The 24,295-nt window shown below is 41.4% G+C and overlaps 1 protein-coding gene and 1 pseudogene across 2 annotated transcripts in view; one reads left to right on the forward strand and one right to left on the reverse strand.

Annotated features, from left to right (window-relative positions):
* Positions 1–24,295, reverse strand: part of LOC147023435 (G2/M phase-specific E3 ubiquitin-protein ligase-like) — a 142,991-nt gene that overhangs the window by 70,392 nt on the left and 48,304 nt on the right. For both annotated transcript variants that reach the window (XM_085888851.1, XM_085888850.1), the window contains exons 4-6: positions 23,415–23,516; positions 16,114–16,238; positions 15,045–15,213 (exon numbers count right to left, since the gene is read on the reverse strand). In XM_085888851.1, coding sequence (XP_085744977.1) covers positions 15,045–15,213; positions 16,114–16,238; positions 23,415–23,516 — 396 coding nt within the window. The remainder of the gene's footprint in view (positions 1–15,044; positions 15,214–16,113; positions 16,239–23,414; positions 23,517–24,295) is intronic.
* On the forward strand, positions 1,488–5,675 carry LOC147023436 (uncharacterized; annotated as a pseudogene).

Here is a 24,295-nt window from a genome sequence, read left to right on the forward strand (position 1 = left end):
TCATTCTTCCCCCCCCCCCAACATGTAGAACCAACTTTCACATTCTCTTCATTCTTATTCTTTCCTCCAGGCCTTCAAGACAGCTCTTCACTATCTCAAATCATCCCCGATCTGAAACCACAATTTTTTCCACCCTTATTAATAAATAATTCGAGATTCATCAATTCATTCTGTCCTCAGACTGACACATTGCTCCCTAAACTCCTATTTACATAGGATAGGGTGTCACCCGATGGGGTTCTACGAGCGGTGTAAGGTTCCCGAAGATTTGGATCACATCTTCACACAATTCCCTCATTACAGGGGACCCAGATCGCGCCTCTTCCACTCCGCCTGAGAGAAGGGGATCGGCTGATCAGGTGTACACTGCGCCGATTGAGCCAAAAGCACCGTCGACTCTGCAAATCGTTGTTAAAAATATATAAAAGAAACTGTCAAACAATATAAAGCCCCCCGTACTTGTCTGCTCCAGCCGAAGTGTTTAGGTGTGTGGCATATATAGAGACTCACGGCTCTGAAAACACCATTAAAACTACAAGAAGAAGAAAAAGATTATTTACATCTTCGCGTTGCTTTACGTACGGCCCAGTTTGGCACTACTTGTTGTCGCGTATCTATCCACAGAATGGTGGTGGGTGATCCATGGCCCAGCCTCCCACCTGCATCTGTCTCATTCTCACATGGTGACTTGCAGCCCATCCTCACTGAGCACAGTATCATGAGTGGCAAACAAAAGAGCGATGTGAAAGGTGCTGATGCATCAAAGAAGTGCAAGACCATTACGCTCGAGGTAAAATTACACATGAAAAAATTACTTCTTTAGCATCCCCGTCCGACCTGAGAAATGTCCCTGACCTGGATTTTTCAAAAAACCCTTAAAATAAAGTGTAAAAAGTGTCAAAACAACGTTTTCCCACCTAAGAACAGTGTAGAATCATGTTTGCGCTTTTAAACCCACCAATGAGCATCGGGATGATGGCCCCTCTGTCGGACAATGGCGTACCCACCAATGCGCCTGCACATTAACATCGACGCAATTTGTTTTCCGATTGCTAATGCATGCATGCTGTATTCAATGACAGATGGAGTGAATGGAAGGTTTCAAAGTAGGACACGCTTTTGTATAGATAGACTGACAATGTTATTGCTGATATGTTGTGTGGCCACGGAAGGCAGAAGTGTGCCAATTAAAGATTGGTTTGGTTGTTCGCCGGCCGTGGATATCACGCTTTTGGAACTGTATTGTGAATTGTGCAATGGCATGTACGACGGCAATCCTATTGACGATGATGTGTGATGTGCATTCTCATGTGTAAAGGTAGGGACAAGCAAGTCAATCAAGGACTTGACAAAGGTCTCCTCGAATTCATCTGTGACTGATGTGGTGAAAAACCTTGGCTCATTCGTCATGTTTCTGATCCCTGCTGAAATGCACCACCGTGGGCATGGTGACACAGACTCCGATGACAATGGCAGTGCAAAGCCAAGTGTGTTCATGGCCAACACCAATGCACGTTCAAAGTCCCTATCATTGCCACCAGCATTCCCTGAACAGCACCATCCCCAGAAATCCAAGTTGAAGAATGCTATTCTGAAGTGGTTGGAAACAAGTTGTGTTGGCTAGTCACCTGATACTGTGGGTTCCTTGGGACTGACATTTGTGAATACCATAGCCGATGCCATGTGGTACATTGACCAAAACCTCTCAAGTCGAGGATACCCTGGACCTGATACCTTTCGTCATTTCTCTGGGTTCCGTCAACCTGAAAGGCAGAAGTGTAAGATTGATTCATCCTTCCTGCATCAAGAAGAGTTGAAAGCACATGGTTCTGCCCTGTACAATCTGGCTGTTTCATCCTACCTCAAAAACGATGCATGGAAACCTATTCAGACTTCCATTATTTCACTTGCTGATAACCTGACAAAATATGGGAACTATCTAGCCAGCCAGAACAAGCGTGTAAGTGCATATTTTATTTTATTTTTAAATATTTTCAGGGAAGAATATTCCACATTGTATTTCAATACTTGGGACATATGGGGCAGACAACACGTCTTCCAAATTTCAATGTATAGCATCGAATTGTGGATTTATTAATATTAAACCTTGAAGTTCAAAGGTTCAAACCTGGGCCAGGGTATAGGGTGTATTCAGCATACTTTCCACTTGGATTGGCAGTCTTAATTTCTCTTTCAGCTCACCCCAGAAAAAAAACGCAGAGCCACATACCCGATAGTTCTTTTTTTCAGCATCAACTTTGTCACTTATTGTTTTATTCTAACTGGAGAAAGGCCCTTTATGTATTGTTCTTTCTGTTCTGCTATCTCAAATGACTATTTCTTTGCAGGTCAAAGAAAGCCATGCCAGACTGAGCTTGACGCCTACCGATAGGGACCATGTCAAAGTACTTTGTGCGACCCAAAACCTCAGAGACACTGTGAAAAAGACATACACAGCAGTTCTCGAGGCCCTTATCCAGGCCAGGGAAAATGAGCCCATATTCTTGAACGATTTTTTGCCTGAGGATCATCGACGGAGGCATGACTTCATCTCAGACATCGTATCACATGGCAACGTCATATTGTTCACTCATGTGTCTGTGGTTTCTGTGGAAAGTCACCGACTTGAAATCTGAATCAGATTTGCTCAATGAGACACATAATATTGTGAAGGGAATGGAAAAGACACTCCCAGAGTACCATTCAAGGGCAATGAGGAGAGACTTCTCCAAAGTTTTGGAAGGGCAACTGGGTGCAAGTTTGCCTTTCTCCACTCAGCTTACGATAGGTTGACTGGTGACAGTAGTGCAGCTTCTACAGCAAAAGAGGCAGAAGCAGACCAGTGTCCAGAATCCTGGATGATGAAGACCCGGATATCATTTGGGATCTACGTACGAACAATTATGGTCGCCCCGAACAATACAATTATTTCCTCCAGCAGTGCCAGTGACAAATCAATTCTTCAGTGGAAACAGCTGTCAACGACAGAAGACACTATGTGGTGGCTGACAGTGATGTGGTGACTCACCTGGCAACCGCTTTGAGTGTCCGAGATCTACATGAAGTCTCAAGTCAGTGTCCAGAGGGAACAGCCATACTCAGTATCCAGTGGCTGAGGTTGCAGTTTTGGCCACGCCGACCCACAGCCAAATCAGCTAGCAGTCATACAGGTCATCTCAAAATCAAGTTCATGGTCCAGGCTCATCAGCTGAGAGCCAATCATGTAGATGCCCACTACGCATCTGCATTGGTCAGGTATGAGAAAGAGTTTGGTATCAACTTTCGCGACCACCTTACATTTGCTTCATTGGATGACAAGCATACAGTCAAAGTCGGCGAGCCTAATTGTCCTGTTGAAAGAGGGAAGAAGGTACTGGTTTCTAAAGGAAAGAAACTTGCTGTGTCTGACCATGATTTCACCAGGCTAAGTTTGACACCCAATGTGACAATGATCATTGATGTCCCTGAAAGCATTGAGGAGTCGTTCCATCGAGGAAGTGTCTTTGTCGTCTTCAAAGAAAATGCGTTCCAGCCATCATCTCCTGGGAGACACATGACAGAGCTGAAGAAAATACTTCAAAGATTGGGACCTTTGAAACCAATCCTCCGGCTGTATACAGATGGTGGCCCTGACCACCGGTTGATGTACTTATCAGTTCAACTATCACTGATGTCCCTTTGGCTGAACTTTGACCTAGACTGTGTGCAGTCCCTACGCCTCCTCAACATAGTTAGAAAAATCCTGTTGAAAGAATCATGAGCATCATCAATATTGCCTTGCAAGGTGTGGGTGTTATGAGAGAGGAAGTGCCTCATGAAGATGAGCTGAAGCGCTGTGGTTTGTTGAAGAGTATCCGTAGTATGGCTGAGAAGATTCCAGAGTTGAAGGAAGAGGTTCATCACTCCACTGAGCCTATGGTGGACCTGCTGTCAACCCTCATCCAAAGTTGAAATTTAAGGAACACAACTTAGAATCCTATGATACAGCATCTGAAGAGGACATTGGTATGCTCTGGAATTAAGTTTTAAAGGTATGCGGCTACCTGTCTTGATGTACTGTTGCAGCAGCTCTGAGTGAGTCCCATTCAAAATGGGCATTGTGCAAGTGACATTGTGAATGTGGATCCCTCAGAACTATCCCATTTTGAAGACACACTCAAGTTTGGTAGTTTAATATTGGTAAAGGAATTGGATGTTCAGCACTGTCCCATTGTACTCAAAAAGGCTTTTGTGATTTCTCTTTTCAGATTGATGACTCACTTACCCCAAATTACGGCACCAAGCAGCACCTCAAACACAAGAAGAAATTGAAAAGATTCCTTGAAACACATTGCAAGATCAGGCATTACATGTTCAGCATCTTAAAGTGTGAGAGTCAAGACTGTGACATCTGCGAGGCTCCAAAGCTTCCTTCGGATATATTTGAACAGATCCACCACTTGCCTGACCCAGTTCCATCTGGAGAAAGATACATGCCTTCACAGAGTTATATGGCAAGGTATAAATAAACCAGTGACACTATAAGATTTATTGATTCACAGGTCTTGATAATATTGTGCCCTATAGAGCTGAAATCCAGAATATTTAAGTTTTTGCATTTTAAAATTCCAGCTTGATAGTTTTTAGGATTGAACCAAACAAGTTTTTTTTGCTATTTTCTCAAAACCATGAAAATGTGTCTAGCAAAGTATGGCTCCATGCACTTCATTTAGCTAGTCATTTAATTTAATCTTTTCTTTCAAGGTTGCCACGACAGAAGATTACCGCCCTTCTATGAAAAGCCGAGATGTGCCGAAAGGGCATGGTTGCCCTTTCAATCCTACTGCCCACACAGCAAAGAACGTTGGAACTGTCACTCAGTGTGAGGAGTGCGATAAGTGGAGGTGCCTCCATGCCTCCAAAAGACTGACCAAGAAGATGAAGGATGAACTTGAAGTTGAGATGGAGACGATCCTCCACAGTTGTGGAAGTGTGTTTAGGAATATCGAGGCTGGCGAAGAGGACAATTCACTTGATGAACATTCATGTGCGAGCCAATCTTGACTGCAGATCACAAATATAATTAACCTATTATTCTGCTGGGTATGAGGACATATGCGTCCATTGTGGTACCGTTGAACATCTTGTGACAGTAGAAGGTTTCTATCCTTTGTCAGGACTGTAGGTCAAAGGAAAATGTCCATAGACATGGCAAGAAATTCACTGCTAAAGACTGAAGTACTACCACTACTGCATGAGATGCCTACTGTATCAACTTTTCAGCCAGATGTTGGTTTCTTTATCTGCGTGTGCATGTACATGTGCAGTAAAGTTGGTCCTGAGAGAGTCCCAGCAGTATCACTTCAAAATGTGTACGACTGGTGACAAAATTTGATTTGTTCACTTGGACTTCTCAGAACTATTAAATTTCACTCACTGTACATGTACTCCAGGTTGTTGGAAGGAGAATGTCCTCATAGTGCTCCTAGAATGCCTGTCATTCATGTACTTGTCATTTCCAGGACCACTACAGGGTCATTTTTTTTAATGAAACACCCTGTAGTAAATAAAGTGATGCCACTGTGTATACATGATTTCCTATGACATTTAATATTGCTTTCAGCTTTCTCAGACAGATCCACAAGTATTTCAGTGGTCAGTCATGGACCAAATCCATGGGGCCAGGAACAACAAGAAAAAGCTCTGTTTATATGTTAACCTTTAATGTTTTTAACATCATCTATCACTTTAAATACATGTGTACAAGTTTAACTTTCACTTGAACAAAGATTGAAACAGCAATTTTCATGTTTTCTTCTTCAATTTCTAGGGTCTCCTGTACCTTCCTAACTTGCCTTCTGACCATGAATACCATCGATGTCTTTGTCCTCCAGGCACGCCACCACTCCATTCATCAAATAAAATTTAAAAAACCCTCCCTACCTGGAAAAATTGGAAGAGGTGGACGCTAAACAAGTAATTTTTTTTATGTGGCCTTAGACATAATTAAGCATAATGAGGGTGGTATGCCTGAGCAACATTGCACGTGATCTGAACATGGCTGTGTAAATAATTAGTACCATTGTTAAGGGGCTGTCACACCTTGATGTTTTAGCCAGCGTATGGCAAGGTCTCAAAATGTATGTAAAACGCTGGCGTACGCTGAACTGTTGATGTTTTTTTTAAGTTTTGGGCGTATAATAACGTGTTGGATGTATGCATAACGTATTAGTAACGTACACAGAACGTTTCAATCACATATCGATAACTTATACCAACGAATGCTGAGCGTGTTGTCGGCGTTCACAACCTATGCCCAACGATAGTCTAACTTATGCATAGCGCGCGGCAGCGTATCACCGACGATCACGTGGCGTAGGCTATTAATAGGCTGCGGCTCGACGATTCAAATCATAACCGCACTGGACATCGAAGTGTGAAGCCGCTGTCACACCTTGACGTTTTAGCCAGCGTATGCCGACGCATGAAACATTTGCCGAACCAAGCTGGCACACGTCGAATACGTTATGGGTAAGTTTTGTATACGTTAAGAGCACACAGGCATATGTCGTAGTACGCTGGCATACGTCGTAGTATGCTGGCATATGTCGTCATACGCCGAGTACGTTGAGAAATTTTCAGCATGTTGAAAATTTCTCGAATTACACGGCGTATGACACACGTTCCGCATACGCTGGCCATAAGTTGTAGGCACGTTACGTGATCGTTGACACACGTCACTCATAAGTCGAAACATGTCGAAGTAATGGTTAGCGTCAGTGTTCCAGACTCCCTGGTTTTTTTTTCTTTTTCTTCGGTATGACGGTGATGTTGACACTTCAATTTCTAGTGCGGTTATGATTTAAATCGTTGAGCAGCAGCCTATTAATTATATTATATTATAACCGCACTGGAAATCGAAGTGTTAACATCACCGTCATACCGAAGAAAAAAAAAAAAAAAAAAAACCTAAAAAAACCAGGGAGTCTGGAACACTGACACAAACCATTACCTTGACGTGTTTCGACTTATGAGTAATGTACAAGTAACGTGTGTCGACGTGTGTCAATGATCGCGTAACGTGCCTACAACACGTTACTCATAGGTTAGAAATAAGTTTCGGGTACGCTAAACATTACCTCGATGCGTTTCGACTTATGAGTAACTTACAAGTAACGTGTGTCGACGTGTGTCAACGATCGCGTAACGGGCCTACAACTTATGGCCAGCATTATGCGGAACGTGAGTCATACGCTGGCATACGTCGAAAAATTTCAAGCATGGAAAATTTGTCTCACAGCTCGGCGTACTATGACGAATGCCAGCGTGCTCTTCATGTGTACAAACTTACCCATAACGTATTCGACGTGTGCCAGCGTTTTAGCCAAATTTTTCATGTCAGGCATACGCTGGCTAAATCGTCATGGTGTGACAGGGCCTTTAAGGGCAAGGACCGGATGAAGGAACACGCCAAACGATCTGCCCCCATTTGATCAGATTTGATCAGAAAGCCCTGCAGAACAGAAATGCAAAATTTGATGCTTGTATCATAATTTGCACGATTTTTCTACTATCTACTACACTAAAGTGAAGAGTCTCTACGAAGACTTGAAAGGTGTGACTGAGGGTTCCTTTGTGGTGAGCCATGGGTGGTTTCAGCTCATCAAGGCTCGTGCTGACTTACACAATGTGAAAGTTTGTGGTGAGGCTACGAGTGCCGATGAAAAAGCAGGCAAATAGTTTCCTAAAGTGTTGGCTGAAATAATTGATGAGGGAGGGTACACTATTTCCCAGAACAAGTGTTTAATGGTGATGAGACGGGATTATTTTGGGTTTGTAAACCGTAAACCTTCTGCAGAGTACCAAATTCCTGAGCCTTCAACCTCCATGACTCCAACTCAGACATCTTCATCCTGCAAGTCTCCTCATGTGAGCAAGTCAACACTAGGAATTAAGGTATGTGCTAGTACTGCACACGTAAATGTTCAATCAATTATATAATAATTTTCTTTTTTGCAGATTCTATTCAATTAAATTGGACTGACACAAGATTTGACTTACATAAGGAAACCAGGAACAGAACTCTCACACAAGTCGAGGACCGTCTGTAATCAGAATGTTTTTTTAATCTTCATGAAAGATGCTTCATGATTATAGGTATGAAAAAAAATAGAACAAGATGGGTAAATGCATGTCCAAGAAATGGTTCAGGACATGATCAAGTCCGAGTTTTTTTTTTTACAACTAAAATGGCCACCAATCTACAAGTCGGTCATCTTTGATCAGATCACAAAATAAAATGAGGTGTACTTGTACGCCATGATGTAACCTTGCTTGTGCCAGGTTTGAACAAAATTGGACCATGCATGTTTGAGAAATGGTTGGGAACACTTTTAAGTAACAAAATGGCCACCAGTCGGCCATCTTGGATCTGATCTCGAAACAAAATGATGTGCATATGTATACAATCATGTATTGTTTTTGTGCCAAATTTGAACAAAATTGGTCCATATATGTCCGATATATGGCTGCAGATGGACGCACGGACGGAGGAGACCCAATCCATAAGCCCCCATTTCGGACCAAGTCCAACAGGGGCGAAAAAGATGCTTGACTGAGGATGCAGAGAGATCCATCAAAGGTGCTGAGAGAAACTCAGAAAGGCAGTGCAGCAGGTACTGTCATGTATGTGCTGTAAGAAGGGGGAAGCAGCCAAGAGCGAGTACTGGCAAGGAAAAAAAGAGCCAGTACATGTAATGACAAGAATCCCAGACATGTGCTCGGACAGCTCACAAAGTGTTTATGACCAGCACATCTCAGCTATTGGTCTTGTGACAACCCAGTTGAAAAGAAAATTTCCCAAAGTGCCAGCAGGTGTAGGTGCATTTGAGCTAGCAAACAGCGAAGGACAACATAGATTAAAGGAACATTGGCCGATGCAAATTTGAAAGGGCATCAACATAAAGAACAGAAGTGCCAGCACCCATGGCTGTTCATGAAAAAAAATCAGATTTTAAAAAGCCCCACTCTTTGGCCACACTGCTTATAAGTGTATGGCACTGCAGGAGAGCTGGCTTAGATGAACTCTCCAGGTGCTAGGTGTGGGCCTCAAATGACATGCTTGGATATGTCAAGGAAGAGCAGGACCCATTAGACTACCACTTACCATTGCTTTCTCGTTTCCTTGAAATTCGTTTCAAGCAAAGAAAAAAAAAAAACTAGAAGAGTACTCGATGCAACAACGTCCCAAGATATGCTTCCGCCCACATTAGTCCATCATTATACATACTTGTACCAAGTTTGACTTAAATCCCTGAAACCAGATTCAAAATATTAAATCATTCTGGCTGCCAGACCACACATCCGATCAGGTTGAAATTTAAAACATATATTCCTATAACACATGACAAGATCATCATTATGACATTTCACGTTAATCGATGAAGCGGTTCAAGAGAAATAATTGTTTTTAAAGATTTTCATTCAATCCAATATGGCTGACAGACCATGTGACCTATCAATTATTTGTGAACACTGGTATCCCCCAATACTTGGGGAACATGTTGGTGACGTTTCCCCTCGATCCGTCGTCTTTCTGGAGAAGATTTTTTAAAGTTTTATTCTTCAAAAAATAATAGCTGCCAAACCATGTGATCTATAATGTCATAGGGAGAGAACTTTTTGTTCCTTATGAATAGGCGATCGTACCTGTAAAGTTTCGCCTCAATCTGTTAAGCAGTTTCGGAAAAGGAGGTTTTTGAAGGTTTTTATGTATAAAAAAAAAAAATGTGGCTGCCGAACCACGTGAACAATGACATCAATTTTTACCCCCTGTACAATTTCGCCCGAGATACCCTCAAACTTTCATACTGATTGGAAAAAGCAATCGACAGATGCAATCAAGATGTCACGACGAAGCCACCTATGACATTAAAGAAAATAAAATAGGACCACTGGACCTGAAGATTATCTGGGCCCGGGCCTAATGTAACCAAAATATTTGTAGCATTCTGCCTAGTGGGTCTGGAGAAGAAGGTTTTTAAAGGAACAATCTGAAGACTACAATGGTTCACGAGCGGTATTTGAAGATGTAGATTGTTTCAGAAGTCAAGGATGAGACAGTGATAATGTTTGACCAAGTTATAAAAATGATCAACATGATGTGGTACGAGTGACAGGTTATTAGCTGCAAAATGTCGAAAACCCGATTTCTATCAACAACTTTCAAAATTTGACCTTTGCATAACCTTTAAAGGTCACAAAACAATGTTGTGGACATTAAAATAAGGAAACAGGATACGTGCTATAGCTTAATGGAGTTAGTTCGTCGAAGAAGGTCGAAAACCCGGTTCGATTCCCACAACTTTGAAAATTTGACCTTTGTGAACTTTAAAGGTCAAAGGTCAAGGATTATGACCTTTGGTGCAAAACTTCCTCTGGAACATTCCAGGAACAATATAATGTCATATAGGCTATATGGCATTTCGCACTCCTTGGATTATCCATACTTTGATGAAATCAGCGTAAAAACAAACTTGAAGGGGGTGCCACGGGCAAGGTGTTCGAGATAGAGAAAAATGGTTTCAAGACTTTAGGTGGGGAATGATCTCAAGATTATGCATAAAAAAATATTGTCATCCGAGCTCTCAAAGTTTGGGCGGTCATATGATTTTTATGTCAAAATTCGCAATTTTCTAAGTTTGTGACCTTGTGACCTTGACCTTGCGATGAAAATGAAGAAAAAAAAAAAAAATCGAGCTCCGTGGGGCTATGCAGGTGCCATTGGGCTAACCAAATACCGAAACCCCTGATAGGTTCGACAAACCCCTAGGAGAAGATGGAAATTGAAATTGGCTACCCCCTAAAAACACAATTCGCAATTTTCTAAGTTCGTGACCTTGACCTTGGGACGAAAATGAAAAAAAAAAAAAAAAAAAAAAAAAAAATCGAGCTCCATGGGGCTATGCAGGTGCCATTGGGCTAACCAAATACCGAAACCCCTGACAGATTCGACAAACCCCTCGGAGAAGATAAATTTTTATGTCAAAATTCGCAATTTTCTAAGTTCGTGACTTTGTGACGAAAATGAAAAAAAATAAAATAAAAAAAAAAACGAGCTCCGTGGGGCTATTCAGGTGCCATTGGGCTAACCAAATACCGAAACCCCTGTCAGATTTGACAAAACCCCTAGGAGATGCAAATTGAAATCGGCTACCCCCTTAAAACATGTTTTTTTGGCGTGTCTCTGTCCATAATGGGCGCACCACGCCCATTCTCAGGAAAACACAACGAGATCATGATATAAACCTCCCACCAAAATTTTATCAGGATCGGATCAAAACCCATGGAGCTATGCTCAGGACAGACAGACAGACAGACAGACAGACAGACAGACAGACAGACAACAATAACGAATATAGTGGTCACTTATTTTTTTTGTGAAAATATTTTTCGTGAACCAATTAATATAATGCGATTTTCCCAAAAGTTGATCAAGTCGGCCATTTTCACACACTTCGAGTCACATGATCCACATAACTTCCACAATATAATTAACATTCCTACCCTACCATAATGTTGCAACCCAAATTTGTTCGCATTCTGACAGGTGTATCTACAGAAGAAGATTTTGGAAGGAATTTGCATGACCACCATTTTGGCACACTTCTGGTCAAGTGATCAGCATGGCCTCCACAATTTGACACTTCAACCGTGTCCTCATGTTGTCACCAAAATTTGATAGAATTCTGACTGGTGGGTCTGGAGAAGAAAATTTTTGAAGGAATGTATGCGATTTTCACAAAAATTGATGAAGTTGGCCATTTTGACAAACTTAAAGTCATATGAGTGGAACGAGCTTTGCAATTCCTATTACCAGTCAGGAGTGGAATGTTGCTGCAAATTTTCAGCCGAATCGGCCCAGCGGTTTGGCCAGAGAAGTCGAAAAAGGAGACGGACGGTCGGCGCACGATGACAATACCTTATCTGGAATTTACATTCCAGATAAGCTAAAAATGCGGAAACCAAATCCTTGAGATGTGATACAAACCAAATTAATTTTGATTACGATGTCCTTGTCTGCTCACTTACAAAGGAAGTATGCAGACGTGGCAGTCCATACATAATATTAAAATACAGCGTATTTGTTTGTGTCTGTCTGTTTGTTTGTTTCGAGACGCATAGGCTTGGCCAATGTCCACAATTTTTCACACATGCTGATTAGGTCATGGGCCCAAAATAACTCTCGAGGGTGAGTGAACAACTTGCCATTTTTGCCTGTGCATGTGGCACAGTGCACGTTGTTTACTGACCCCTGCCGGAGGGAGGGGGTATGACTAGCCATGGGCACAAAATAAATGTACTCCACCCCCATTCTGCTCTGAGAAGGAGCGGGGTCTTTCCAATTGACAAACACAACCTGGTTATTTCTTTAACCCCACACAAAACAAAAAGCGGGGTTAAGCAACTGGTTCACTTTGTCTGTGTTGTGTCCACAAACGTTAGATTATGATCGATGAATGATTAATTTCAATTGAATGTTATATTTTGAGCACCAATCGGTACATGAATCAGAACACGAACCTGTAGATTAGCAGTACTTTGGCTCTGAATTTGTCCCAATCACACATTCACAGAGGAATGAGGTAATTTTTTTGTCTGTCTGACAGTCAAGCAAGATTTAAAATCATTCCAAACAGGAAACTTACTGTTTTTGAGGAAATCATGAAGGACACAAACAACAAGCAGAAATAACTAATGTAACACATTAAACAAGATGGTGTAAAAGGTGCTGCAGCCATGCTGGGAAACTTCCAAAATTTTTTTCTTTTTCTACGACCATAAAAATTGATTTGATTTCAATTGAATTGTGCACTTGGCCACTGTAGAACACAAATCGCATTTTTAGCACTTTCAAAACGTCTTCTTTCAAAACCCATGTCCTTTTCTTCTTCTCAAGAGTGCGTGGGTAAGGTGTTCTATGAACTCTCAAGTTTTGGCAATCTCCTCTGTATTTTGATGATTCTTCATCATAAAAAAATAAAATTTCTCCAAAGGCGCATGCATGTTCATGGGATGACCGACACTTTGTTTTCGCCAGCGATCGTATTTTCACTGAATTTTCAACAAGTACCCTAAAATCGAATTTCACTTTGACCGGGCTCTCCAGAGTTTTTTTTTTTTTTTTTTTTTTAAACATGGAACTGTGTTCAGAATTTCGTGCCAACAATTGAGATTGAGATTCACATCAATGCTCATCCGAAGCAGCTGAGATCGACGTGAGCGGAACCCATTGACTTTGCTCGTGCTCCAGGTCGAGACGGTATCCATCCCTTGGGCATACATTTTCTTTTTACTACATTTCTTAATTACGCTGTGGGAATTAAGTCTGTGGTGAATCTATGCAATTTAAGTGCACAAACAAATGCTTCTTTTTCCATTGATAACACAAAACGGAATTTAGATTTTTGGAAAAGGAAAATGCAAATTTTTTTGAAAAGAATAAAAACCACTGGCTCCAAATACGGTGCAGTCAACATTCCAATGGAACAGAAGCACACTGATAAAGGATATGCTTGTAAAGTAGTAAAGTGAAAAAAAAATACATTTCTTGTGTAATTGAGCACAAGTACATGAATGAATAAATAAAAAAACCAATGTCACCCGCAGGGTGACCCGTATCTTGCCAAAAGGTGACCACGTGTAACTTCTTTAAGGTCACACTGAGGTGAACAGAGCTGCTATCCACCAGGAGCGACTCCTTGAGGAATATCTGCCTACGAGAGATTCCGATGAGAATCGTTCTACAGAGTAACCATGTAAAATATGCTTTTGCCTCATAACGTCACCAAATGACGTCATAATGTCTCAAGCTTGACATATCGAGAAAGCACTCATCGAGGTGTTCAATTTGAGGTACTACACGATATAGTTCCTAAAACTTGAAAATTTGACCTTGGGGTCAAATATGTTTGACCTGAGGCGCTAACCATGAAGGTCAAGGCCAATCGCCACCAAAAATTAATCAGCTGAGCGCCAGACCATGAACTATATTCCCATGAAGTTTGAAGACGATCCGATCAAAAAATAAGGGTTTCGTCGACTCCCCTGATTTGCGCCAAAGTGACCTTGACCTTCAAAATTTTGTGCACTGAAAGGGACCTCTATGGGCCTCTGATATGCGAAGCTACAAAAATTTCCGATGATAACTGTGCTCTGCAGAATTGTTTATATGTGATTACAGACAAAAAAAAATAAAAAAAAATAAAAAAAAAAAAATACAAGCTGACTAACATATCTTGCAAAACTTCGTTTTGGCAAGATAAATATGCGTTTGCCTCATTAAGTCACCAAATGAAGTCATAATGTCTCAAGCTTGACATATCGAGAAAGCACTCATCGAGGTGTTCAATTTGAGGTATTACACGATATGGTACCTAAGATTTCAAAATTTGACCTTGGGGTCAAAAACTTTCGACCTCCAGCGCTAACCATGAAGGTCAAGGCCGATCGCCACCAAAAATAATCAGCTGAGCGCCAGACCATGAACTATATTCCCATGAAGTTTGAAGACGATCCGATCAAAATTACTCAAAAAATAAGGGTTTCGTCGACTCCCCTGATTTGCGACAAAGTGACCTTGAAAATTTTATGCGCTGAAAGGGACCTCTATAGGACTGATATGCGAAGTTACAAAAATTTCCAATGATAACTGTGCTCTGCAGAGTGATCGATACGTGATTACAGACAAATAGAAAATTAAAAAAATTAAAAAATAAAAAAAATAAAATAAAATAACATACAAGCTGACTAACATATCTTGCAAAAACTTCGTTTTGGCAAGATAATGAATCTATATCTTCAGCTCTAAAAGTTTAAAATACAGTAAATAAATGCATAAATAAATATCCTCCATTATTCAACTTCATATGGGCAGCTGGGTTTGGGCAGGGAGGGGGTGGGGGGTGTGAAGGGTGGGGTGAAACTGGAAACCTACTAAATGGCAGAGTCGGGCTCATCTGATAAAAGGACAGGAACACATACAAGATGTCTGCAAGTGAACAAACCTGGAGGCAGTGACGATGGAACCAGTTGCAGCAGCATGGTGTGCACAGATTACAAAAAGCAGCTTCCGGCACAAGATCGTCAAAGCACATGATACATTGTAGTGGCTCGCAGTTCAGCATCTTGCTGCTGCCTACTGTCTGCTGCGGCCTATGCTGTTCACAGTATGACCTGCATACACATGTACCCGAGCCAGAAGTGAGTGTGGCATTGGAAAAAAAAAATAAAGTACATTTGATAGAGCACCACATGAAAAGTTTGATGAAAAACAACAAGAATTAAATATGTCCTTAACCCCCCCCCCCCCCCAAAAAAAAAAGTGTTATACATTCTGCTCTATACATACTAAGTATACAGTGTTCCCAGTCAATCACAGCTTGAATGCGACATGTATATTTGAAACCAATGGCTGCAAAGACATTTCATCACATAGGCATCCTGGTTTCTCCAATTGCAGAAGTCTTTTTCAATTATATTTACTTCATGCTGAATCAGAGCAACAAATGTTATGATTTGCTTATCTGGACTTTAAATTACAGATAAGGTATTTTCATCACACACCGTCTGTCCATCCGTCTCCTATTTTGACTTCTCCAACCAAATTGCTGGGTCGATCCGGCTGAAATTTGGCATCAACGTTCCTATCCTGACTGGTAACAGGGATTGCAAAGCTCCTTCCTGTCACGTAACTTGAAGTAGGTCAAAATGGCTGGCTTATTAAATTTCTTCAAAAACCTTCTTCTCCAGACCCATCAGTCAGAATGCTACCAAATTTGGGTTCCAATATTAGGCCAGGGTAGGGATGTTAAATTGCTGGTCAGGCCGATCACATGACCGGAAGTGTGTCAAAATGGTGGACTTCGTAAATGTTTGGGAAAAATCACGTAAACCTTCCTCTCCAGACCCAATAATCAGAATGCTACCAAATTTGTGTTACAACATTAGGCCAGGGCCCAGATAAGCTACAGGTTCAGTCGTTCTTTTTTTTCAAAGAAGGTGAAACAACCAACTTTTAACAACACACCCATGATGCACTATGCAAAGAATAAATAAACAGTAAAAACTACTTACGGATAGTTGCCATAAAATTGGAGCAGGCAATAATTTTTCAACGCACAGGGTAAGTGAAAGATCTTACGGCAACTTTTAATATCACAGCCAATGGAAGCTCCCCTTTCTTTGCAGAAGGAACACGTCTGTTAAAGAAATCACCACGAGCCAGAGGTTGATGGAGACACCAACAAAAGAGGCCATTTTGCTTTGATGTAGGGCAAAGATCAACCACAGCTTATTTCCCATAATACAAGCAAACCCTTAGACTTTTAGTTGATGTAATCAATGGAAAATTATTAAAGAGTCTCCTTCACATCCAACCCATCTTGACAACACCACCCTTTTACCAGTTCATGACAGACGGTTCAAAAGTAACATTTTTACAATATTAAAAGTGGTGATAACCCAGTGATAAAAAGCCCTCCTTCAGGGCCCTGTCACACCTTGACGTTTTAGCCAACGTATCAAAATTGATCTAAAACGCTGGCGTACGCTGAACTATTGATGTTTTTTTCAGTTTTGGGCATATTCATAATGAGTTGGACGTATGCATAACGTATTAGTAACGAACACAGAACGTTTCGATAACTTATAGATAACTTATACCAACGAATGCTTAGAGTGTTGTCAGCGTTCACAACCTATGGCCAACGATAGTCTAACTCAGGGGTCGGGAACGTGTGGCTCGCGAGCCAGGTATGGCTCTTTGATGATTGCATCTGGCTCGCAGATAAAATTGGAGTTTGAAACTTGGAAAGCCCAATATTTCTCGCAGAAGCTTTACCTATAGTTTGAATGGTGTCGTGCTTCATTCACGTGCAGGGCTGAACTTGGCAGAAGGAGAGAAGAAAAAACACCTCCGAATTGTCTGAAGCGGTTTTTGTTTCGTCCAGTCATGCGGCCGACGCGAGTAGTGATTTCGGTTCCTCCAATGACGTGCCGCCGCCGAGACGCGTCACGGAATTCATCTCGACCAATCACGCGCCACCGCTGAGGCGACAGCATCCCAGAGTCGGCCGGCCGCGCCGCACCTCTCGAGTATGTCAGCCCGTGCGCAGGCCAGCCAGACTCACTTGGGTCAACATCTCCCTCTCTCATTTGCTCATCTAACAACATCTCATTTGCTCAAAGCTAACCCTTCGACGAAGAAGATGGCGAAAAGAAAAAAAGATGGAGTATTGTACATTTCAGGACGAATGGGCCGAAGACTTCGCCTTTGTGGAGAGAGCAGGTTCTGTGGTGTGTCTAATTTGCAATGACAAAATTGCATCGATGAAACGGTCGAATATAAAGCGGCACTTCGACACGCGCCATGCTACCTTTGCATCAAAATACCCTGTGGGAGACAGCAGAAAGAAAGCGTGCCAAGAGCTACTGAGCAGGGTGCAAGCCAGCCAGCAGCAACTCCGCGTATGGACCCGGCAAGGTGACTATAATTCCGCCAGCTTTGCTGGATCTTTAGCAATAGTGAGGAATGGAAAACCATTCACAGATGGCGAGTATGCAAAAACGTTCATGCTGGATGTCGCCAATGAACTTTTTGATGATCTTCCGAACAAAGACAAGATAATCAAACGGATACAAGACATGCCTCTGTCGGCAAGAACTGTTCATGATCGTACCATCATGATGGCAAACCAAGTGGAGGAAACGCAAGTGAAGGACATAAATACAGCGCCGTTCTTTTCCCTGGCTTTGGATGAGTCAACAGACATAAGCCATTTGTCGCAGTTCAGTGTGATTGCAAGATATGCTGCTGGTGATACACTGCGCGAAGAAAGTCTTGCTGTTCTGCCAATAAAAGGGTCCACAAGAGGTGAGTATTTATTCAAGTCTTTCATGGAGTTCGCTCAAGAAAAAAATCTACGAATGGATAAACTTATCTCGGTGTGTACTGATGGTGCTCCGTGTATGGTGGGGAAAAACAAAGGATTTGTGGCGCTTCTCCGTGAACATGAAAATAGACCCATCCTAAGTTTCCATTGCATTCTACACCAGGAGGCACTTTGTGCTCAGATGTGTGATGGGCAGCTTGGCGAAGTGATGTCGCTGGTCATTCGTGTGATCAACTTTATTGTTGCCCGAGCCTTAAATGGTCGCCAGTTTAAAACACTGCTGGATGAAGTTGGAAATAACTATCACGGTCTGCTTTTGCACAGCAATGTGCGTTGGTTGTCAAGAGGGAAGGTGCTTAGCCGTTTTGCGGCTTGCCTGAACGAAATCCGGACTTTCCTTGAAATGAAAGGGATTGAGCATGCTGAGCTAGCCGAAACTGAGTGGCTCCTCAAGTTTTACTATCTCGTGGATATGACTGAACATCTGAACAAGCTCAACGTGAAAATGCAAGGCATTGGAAATACAGTGTTATCCCTTCAACAAGCCGTGTTTGCTTTTGAAAACAAGCTGGAGCTCTTTATCATGGATATTGAAACAGGTCGTTTACTACATTTTGAAAAACTGAGACAATTTAAAGATGCATGCACAGCAAGTGAGCCCACTCAAAACTTTGATCTCCACCAGTTAGCTGGCTTCACATCCAGTCTCCTACAGTCATTCAAAGCACGCTTTGGAGAATTTCGTGAGCACACTCGTCTTTTTAAGTCCATCACCCATCCAAACGAGTGTTCACTGAACACAGCCGACCTGAGTTACATTCCTGGTGTCTCCGTCAGAGATTTTGAAGCAGAAGTGGCTGACCTGAAGGCCTCAGACATGTGGGTGAATAAGTTCAAGTCACTGAATGAAGATTTGGAAAGAATCGCACGACAGAAAGCAGAGTTGGCGAGCAAGCACATGTGGACAGAAATGAAAAAAACTTCAACCCGAAGACGAGCTGATTATCAAAACTCGGAACGCGCTTCATGTCACATACCTCACACTGCAGCGTGTGAGTATTGCTGTATTGACCTTGTTTGGATCTACGTATGCATGTGAGCAGTCATTCTCACATCTTAAAAACATCAAGTCCAACCTACGATCATGTCTAACGGATGAAAGCCTCAACCTCACCAAGTACCAACCAGACTACAAAGCCATCAGCAAATCCATGCAGCACCAGAAGTCCTATTAATGGTGAGTATTATAACAACATTATTTAAAAGAATAAATTCAGAGGCTTATTATACTCACATTTAGTTGAATTCAGTCTTAAAATATATTATATGGCTCTCACTGAAATAGATTTCCAAATATTTTGCTTTAATGGCTCTCTGAGTCAAAAACGTTCCCGACCCCTGGTCTAACTTATGCATAGCGCACGGCAGCGTATCGCCGACGATCACGTGGCGTAGCCTATTAATAGGCTGCCGCTCAACGATTTAAATCATAACCGCACTAGAAATCGAAGTGTCAACATCACCATCATGCCGAAGAAAAAACAAAAAAAACATGGAGTCTGAAACACTGATGGGTTCCTCCTGTGAAGCCCATTTTTATATACCAATTCCCTTAAACGCTGCCAATACGCCATTATACGGTAGCTGTAAGTTAGAAACACGTTCAGTAAGTTCTGCGGTCGTCCTGAAGACGTCAAATACGTCTACATACATCAATATGCGTTGGAGATACGTTACATATAAGTTCAAAGCACGTTACTCATAGGTTAGAAATAAGTTTCGGGTACGCTAAACATTACCTCGACATGTTTCGACTGATGATTAACTTCCAAGTAACGTGTCTCGACGTGTGTCAACGATCGCATAACTTGCCTACAACTTATGACCAGCGAATGCGGAACGTGAGAGTCATACGCAGAGCACATTGGAAAATTTTGAGCATGCTTAAAATTTGTCGACGAGCTCGGCGTACTACGACGTATACCAGCGTGCTCTTAACGTATACAAAACTTACCCATAACGTATTCGACGTGTGCCAGTGTTTTAGACAATTTTTTTCATATGTCAGCATACGCTGGCTAAATCATCAAGGTGTGACAGGGCCTTTACTGGACGTGGCAGTTGATGACTAGGGGCTCAAGGACATGAGAAATCAGGTGACACATTTGATCCAATGGGAGGTTATAATAAAATGATAATACGAGTTCCTTATAAGGAACTTTGATGCAGGATGAAGCCATTTGGCCCATCAAAGCCTGTGCTATTATCAGGGGTTCACACAATTTTATTATTAGGTTATCCGATGAGTACCAGCAGAAATGTTTTGGTACTCATTGAAAAAAATAATTGTCAACTTCGAACGCACTCATCTGCTTTCCGAAGCGCCACTCTAATTTTTTAAAACTCCTCTCAGCTTGGTATGCATCTTACTTCTCTGTAAGCACTCTCTCAGAACATCGGCTCCAGACGAGACACTAGTAAGCCGGTCTCTTTTTTCATTCCGGATGCTCCTGAATATCCTCTTCTTCCTCCTTAGATCTATTTTTAAAAAATAAATTTACAATACAACTTATAAATTACAATTTTATCATTTATAAACTTAATTTTTTTCACTTAAATTTTGAAATCACAGTCCAGTACTGTATATTAAATTATCACAGAAGAATCTTACCTGGACTAGCTGAGAAAACCTTCCATCAAAACACTCTGTTGTGCTGGTATGCTTTTGAGCTTTCTTAGCATGTTTGAGGTCCCAATTTTGTTTTTTTTTACTGCACAGGAGTACTTACGTACCAATTATGTGAACCCCTGACGATTATCAACAACTCATGGTTGTTTGTCCATGCTATATCTGTTTAAATGCAGTGTTAAACAAGGAAGCAGCACATACTATTTTTGACGTCTTTGGTATGACTCCACCATGATTCGAACTGCCGACCTCCCAGACTCAGAGTGGACACTCTAACCATTACACTACCAAGGCTTGTGAAATAATCTGAGGGCTGTTCTATTTAAAAACTCAGGCAGTCCTGTTGTTCGTAACTATACTTCAGAAAAGGATAGCATTCTCCAGTGCCAAGAGGATTCTAGCCAGAGATAGGGAAGGCAGGTTATATCATTCTATCTACAGGGATGTGAGCTTGCTTATGTGGTGGATCGTTCTGCTAGTTTGGATTGATCACGTTTCAATTGATGCCATGGCATTTTTATGTTTACCAGGATGCGAGTTATAACCCTTCTGTTGTCCCAGGTTGTACACCAGTAAGTACAGTAAACCTTTAAATATCATGGGGTTTGACCAATTGTGGGCAACCTCTTGGATACCGATTTAGTTAGCAGGGGGTTTAATTTCGACGAATCATGGTTTTTGAGCTGAGTTGTGACGGATACCTTGCACCACGAGCTTTTTGTTGTTTCTCATGCACCGTTAATGAAACTGAAGTGCAACACGATGGACAAAATAAGTGACGATTGTGAATAATTTCAACTTTACACATTTAATTGTAAATCTACGGTGCTGCTGCGGTGCAGGCGGTAATTGAGATACGCAGCATGTACATTACTGTACCCATCTCTGCGTCAACGCTGCGTTCGGTGTAATCTTCTGTGTAATCGTCATCAATTCCTTTGTTTTTGGTTTTTATTGCCATTCGTGATTTTAACCATGGCTTCAAAGAGGAAAACTATTGCTAGTGGTGATCCAAGTGCAAAAATGGCGAGGATTTTTTTTTGGGTGACAGCCAAAAAATTTTGGCTGTCACCCACATTCTTCTATATTTTCTGGAAGCCTGGGAAGCCCCATTATTACCAAATGAAATAGGTTTTAACTATCACGAACTTTCCAGGAACCTAGCCCCTGCGATATTTAAGGGTTTACTGCATCTATTACCAACTGCCATTTGACCAGAAACAGCCTGTTCTGAGGAAGGCATAATTTTTGGTGCAGAGTGTCCAAGGTGTGATAGAATTTCACCAAACCCAAGCTATAAAGTAGTATCGCACCGATATTGGCTATTGGTAACAAAGGCGATATTACTTCCTTTGTCGAATATCGGTAATGACGCCACATTCTCATACCGATAACAGAGCATGCGCATTACTCTCCATGAAGATAAATTTTGCTCCAGATGGTACTTCATAGAAATACAAGTGCTTCGAAATTTGGGTTGTTCTAATGCTGGCTGCTACCCCACGTGCGAAGCACAAAGCAGGGTAAAGCAATTGGTTCACTTTGTCTGTCTGTCTACAAACATCAGTCTACGGCCAAGGAAGTACTTGATCTCAATATAAATTTTATATTGTGAACACTGTTGAACACGAATCAGAAAAAAACCTGGAGCAGTACTTTGCCTCCAAATTTGGAAAATTGTACGGAATGTCGTCCCGAGCGCGCATGCACAGAGAAGAGCAAGGTCATTGTTTCAGTCTGCCTGGCAGTCAAAGTTGAAAACCATTCCAACCAGGAAACTGTATTTAGTGATGCCATAAAGGACAAATAACAGGAATGAAGAACCAATTTAATGTGTTAAATAAAGTGGTTTTGGCGGTGCATCAACGGTAGTAAACTTTCAAATCTTTTTTTTTTATAAAAGACATACAGCCATTAAAACCTTAATTTTATTTCAATTTAATTATATACTTGAACACTGGAACAAAATTGCCTTGTTGGTACTTTGAAAAACCTCCAGTTTTGCAACACTTGGACAAAATATTACGTCATTTTACACCATCTCAACGCATCAAATGTGCCACTTGTGCTCTCATCTTTGGGGAATATCAAGATTCAGACAAAATTGTGGCTCATAGGAAATATAAATTATGCTCGAAAACACATAACAAGAGTTGAAAAGACCCTTCCCATGCCCTTTTTCTCAAGAGTGGAGGTTAAGGTTTTCTATTAACTCCATAATTGCTAATGTAAAAATTAAGTTGCATTGGCCAACCGACAGATTTCCTGGTGTTGTGTTTAATATCAGTATCAGTATTGGTAGATTCTGGCATATAAATATCATTTTTCAGCCACATTTTGAGGTGGGTGCAACATTACTAGAAAGGCAGGGACACTTTCCTTTGAAAGAAGCTGACAACAGACAGGTAATTAGCTATTCGGCACAGGGTGCCAAGGGACAGGAAAGTACACTCAGCCACTCAAATGCCGTCTTTCAAGTCCCACCGATTCAGTGCCACCGACTTACTGAAGAAATGATTAAAATCTCATTTTCAGCTTCAGGAATCAAACAAAGGTTCAGGATATTTCAGGGTGGTCCCCTCATGATAGTTGCCACTTAGTTTGCATAGATCTCAAGAGCATTGTGCAATTATCAACTCTTCTCCAAGATAAATTTTCCTGACTGTTTTTTCATGCAGACACATGACCATAAGCAGACATTTGATTGGTAGTTTTGGGGCACGCATTTGAACTGCATTCAGGCACAAGCTCTCACCAAGACACGATACATGAATGCTTTTTCTTTGGAAACTCACCAAGCGAGAAGCACGCGATACTTCCCTGATTATATCCTCAGGCCTGAATCCAATCAGGCCCTCGTTTTCTTCAGCTTGTTGCCAGAGGCCACTCGAGAGAATCTGGAGGAGAAAAGACAAGAAAAGAAAAAAAAGACGACTTTTTAGTACATATTGCATTTTGTGAGCGTGTTTAAATAAATATTAATTTTCAACTTGCATGCTTCATTGTAAAACAGCAAATTAAACACAAGGCTTCACCTCATACTGCAAGAGTGATAACTTTCTGGCATTGAAACATTGTGGCTTGAAGAACTCAACAAAAAGTTATGACAACAATAACATGTAATTGCAACTGTCAACAGTGAAACTGCTTTGTCTGAGGATGGCAGCAATCTTGGTGCTGAGTTTCCAAAAAGTGTAATCGAATTTCAAAAACCCCATTGCTAGTGAACAACTTGGTCAGGTGGATGGGTTATAATTAGCATAATCATCTTCTTCAAGAAGAAGACATCTGTGATCACAAAGCGATCACCAAGGGTAAGCCTCCTTCGGAGAGGATTGCCCTTGGACCGCAATCCATTTTGTTCAGATTCGACCACCATATGACCTTGACCTCCAACATTTAATGATAGAGTGTCAATTAAGAGAATGTGTCCCCAACTACAATCTATCCATAAAACTCACATCATGAAAATCGGAGGAAAATTATTCAAGTTATGATCAAAAATGTGTTTTATGTTAATCATGTCACAATCCAGAAAAAGTAGGTTAAGGACATGAATCAAATATCAGATGCACAACTTCAGTGAAGATCAACGATTATGATACAAAAATATCTTGGAAGGCCAAGCGATCTTTGAGATTCCACATTGGCAAAATTGAGCGATGACAAAAAAACG

This window comes from Eptatretus burgeri, chromosome 7 (assembly GCF_056783735.1).
Source record: "Eptatretus burgeri isolate ZD-2024b chromosome 7, Ebu_testis_v1, whole genome shotgun sequence".
Lineage (NCBI taxonomy): Eukaryota > Metazoa > Chordata > Myxini > Myxiniformes > Myxinidae > Eptatretus > Eptatretus burgeri.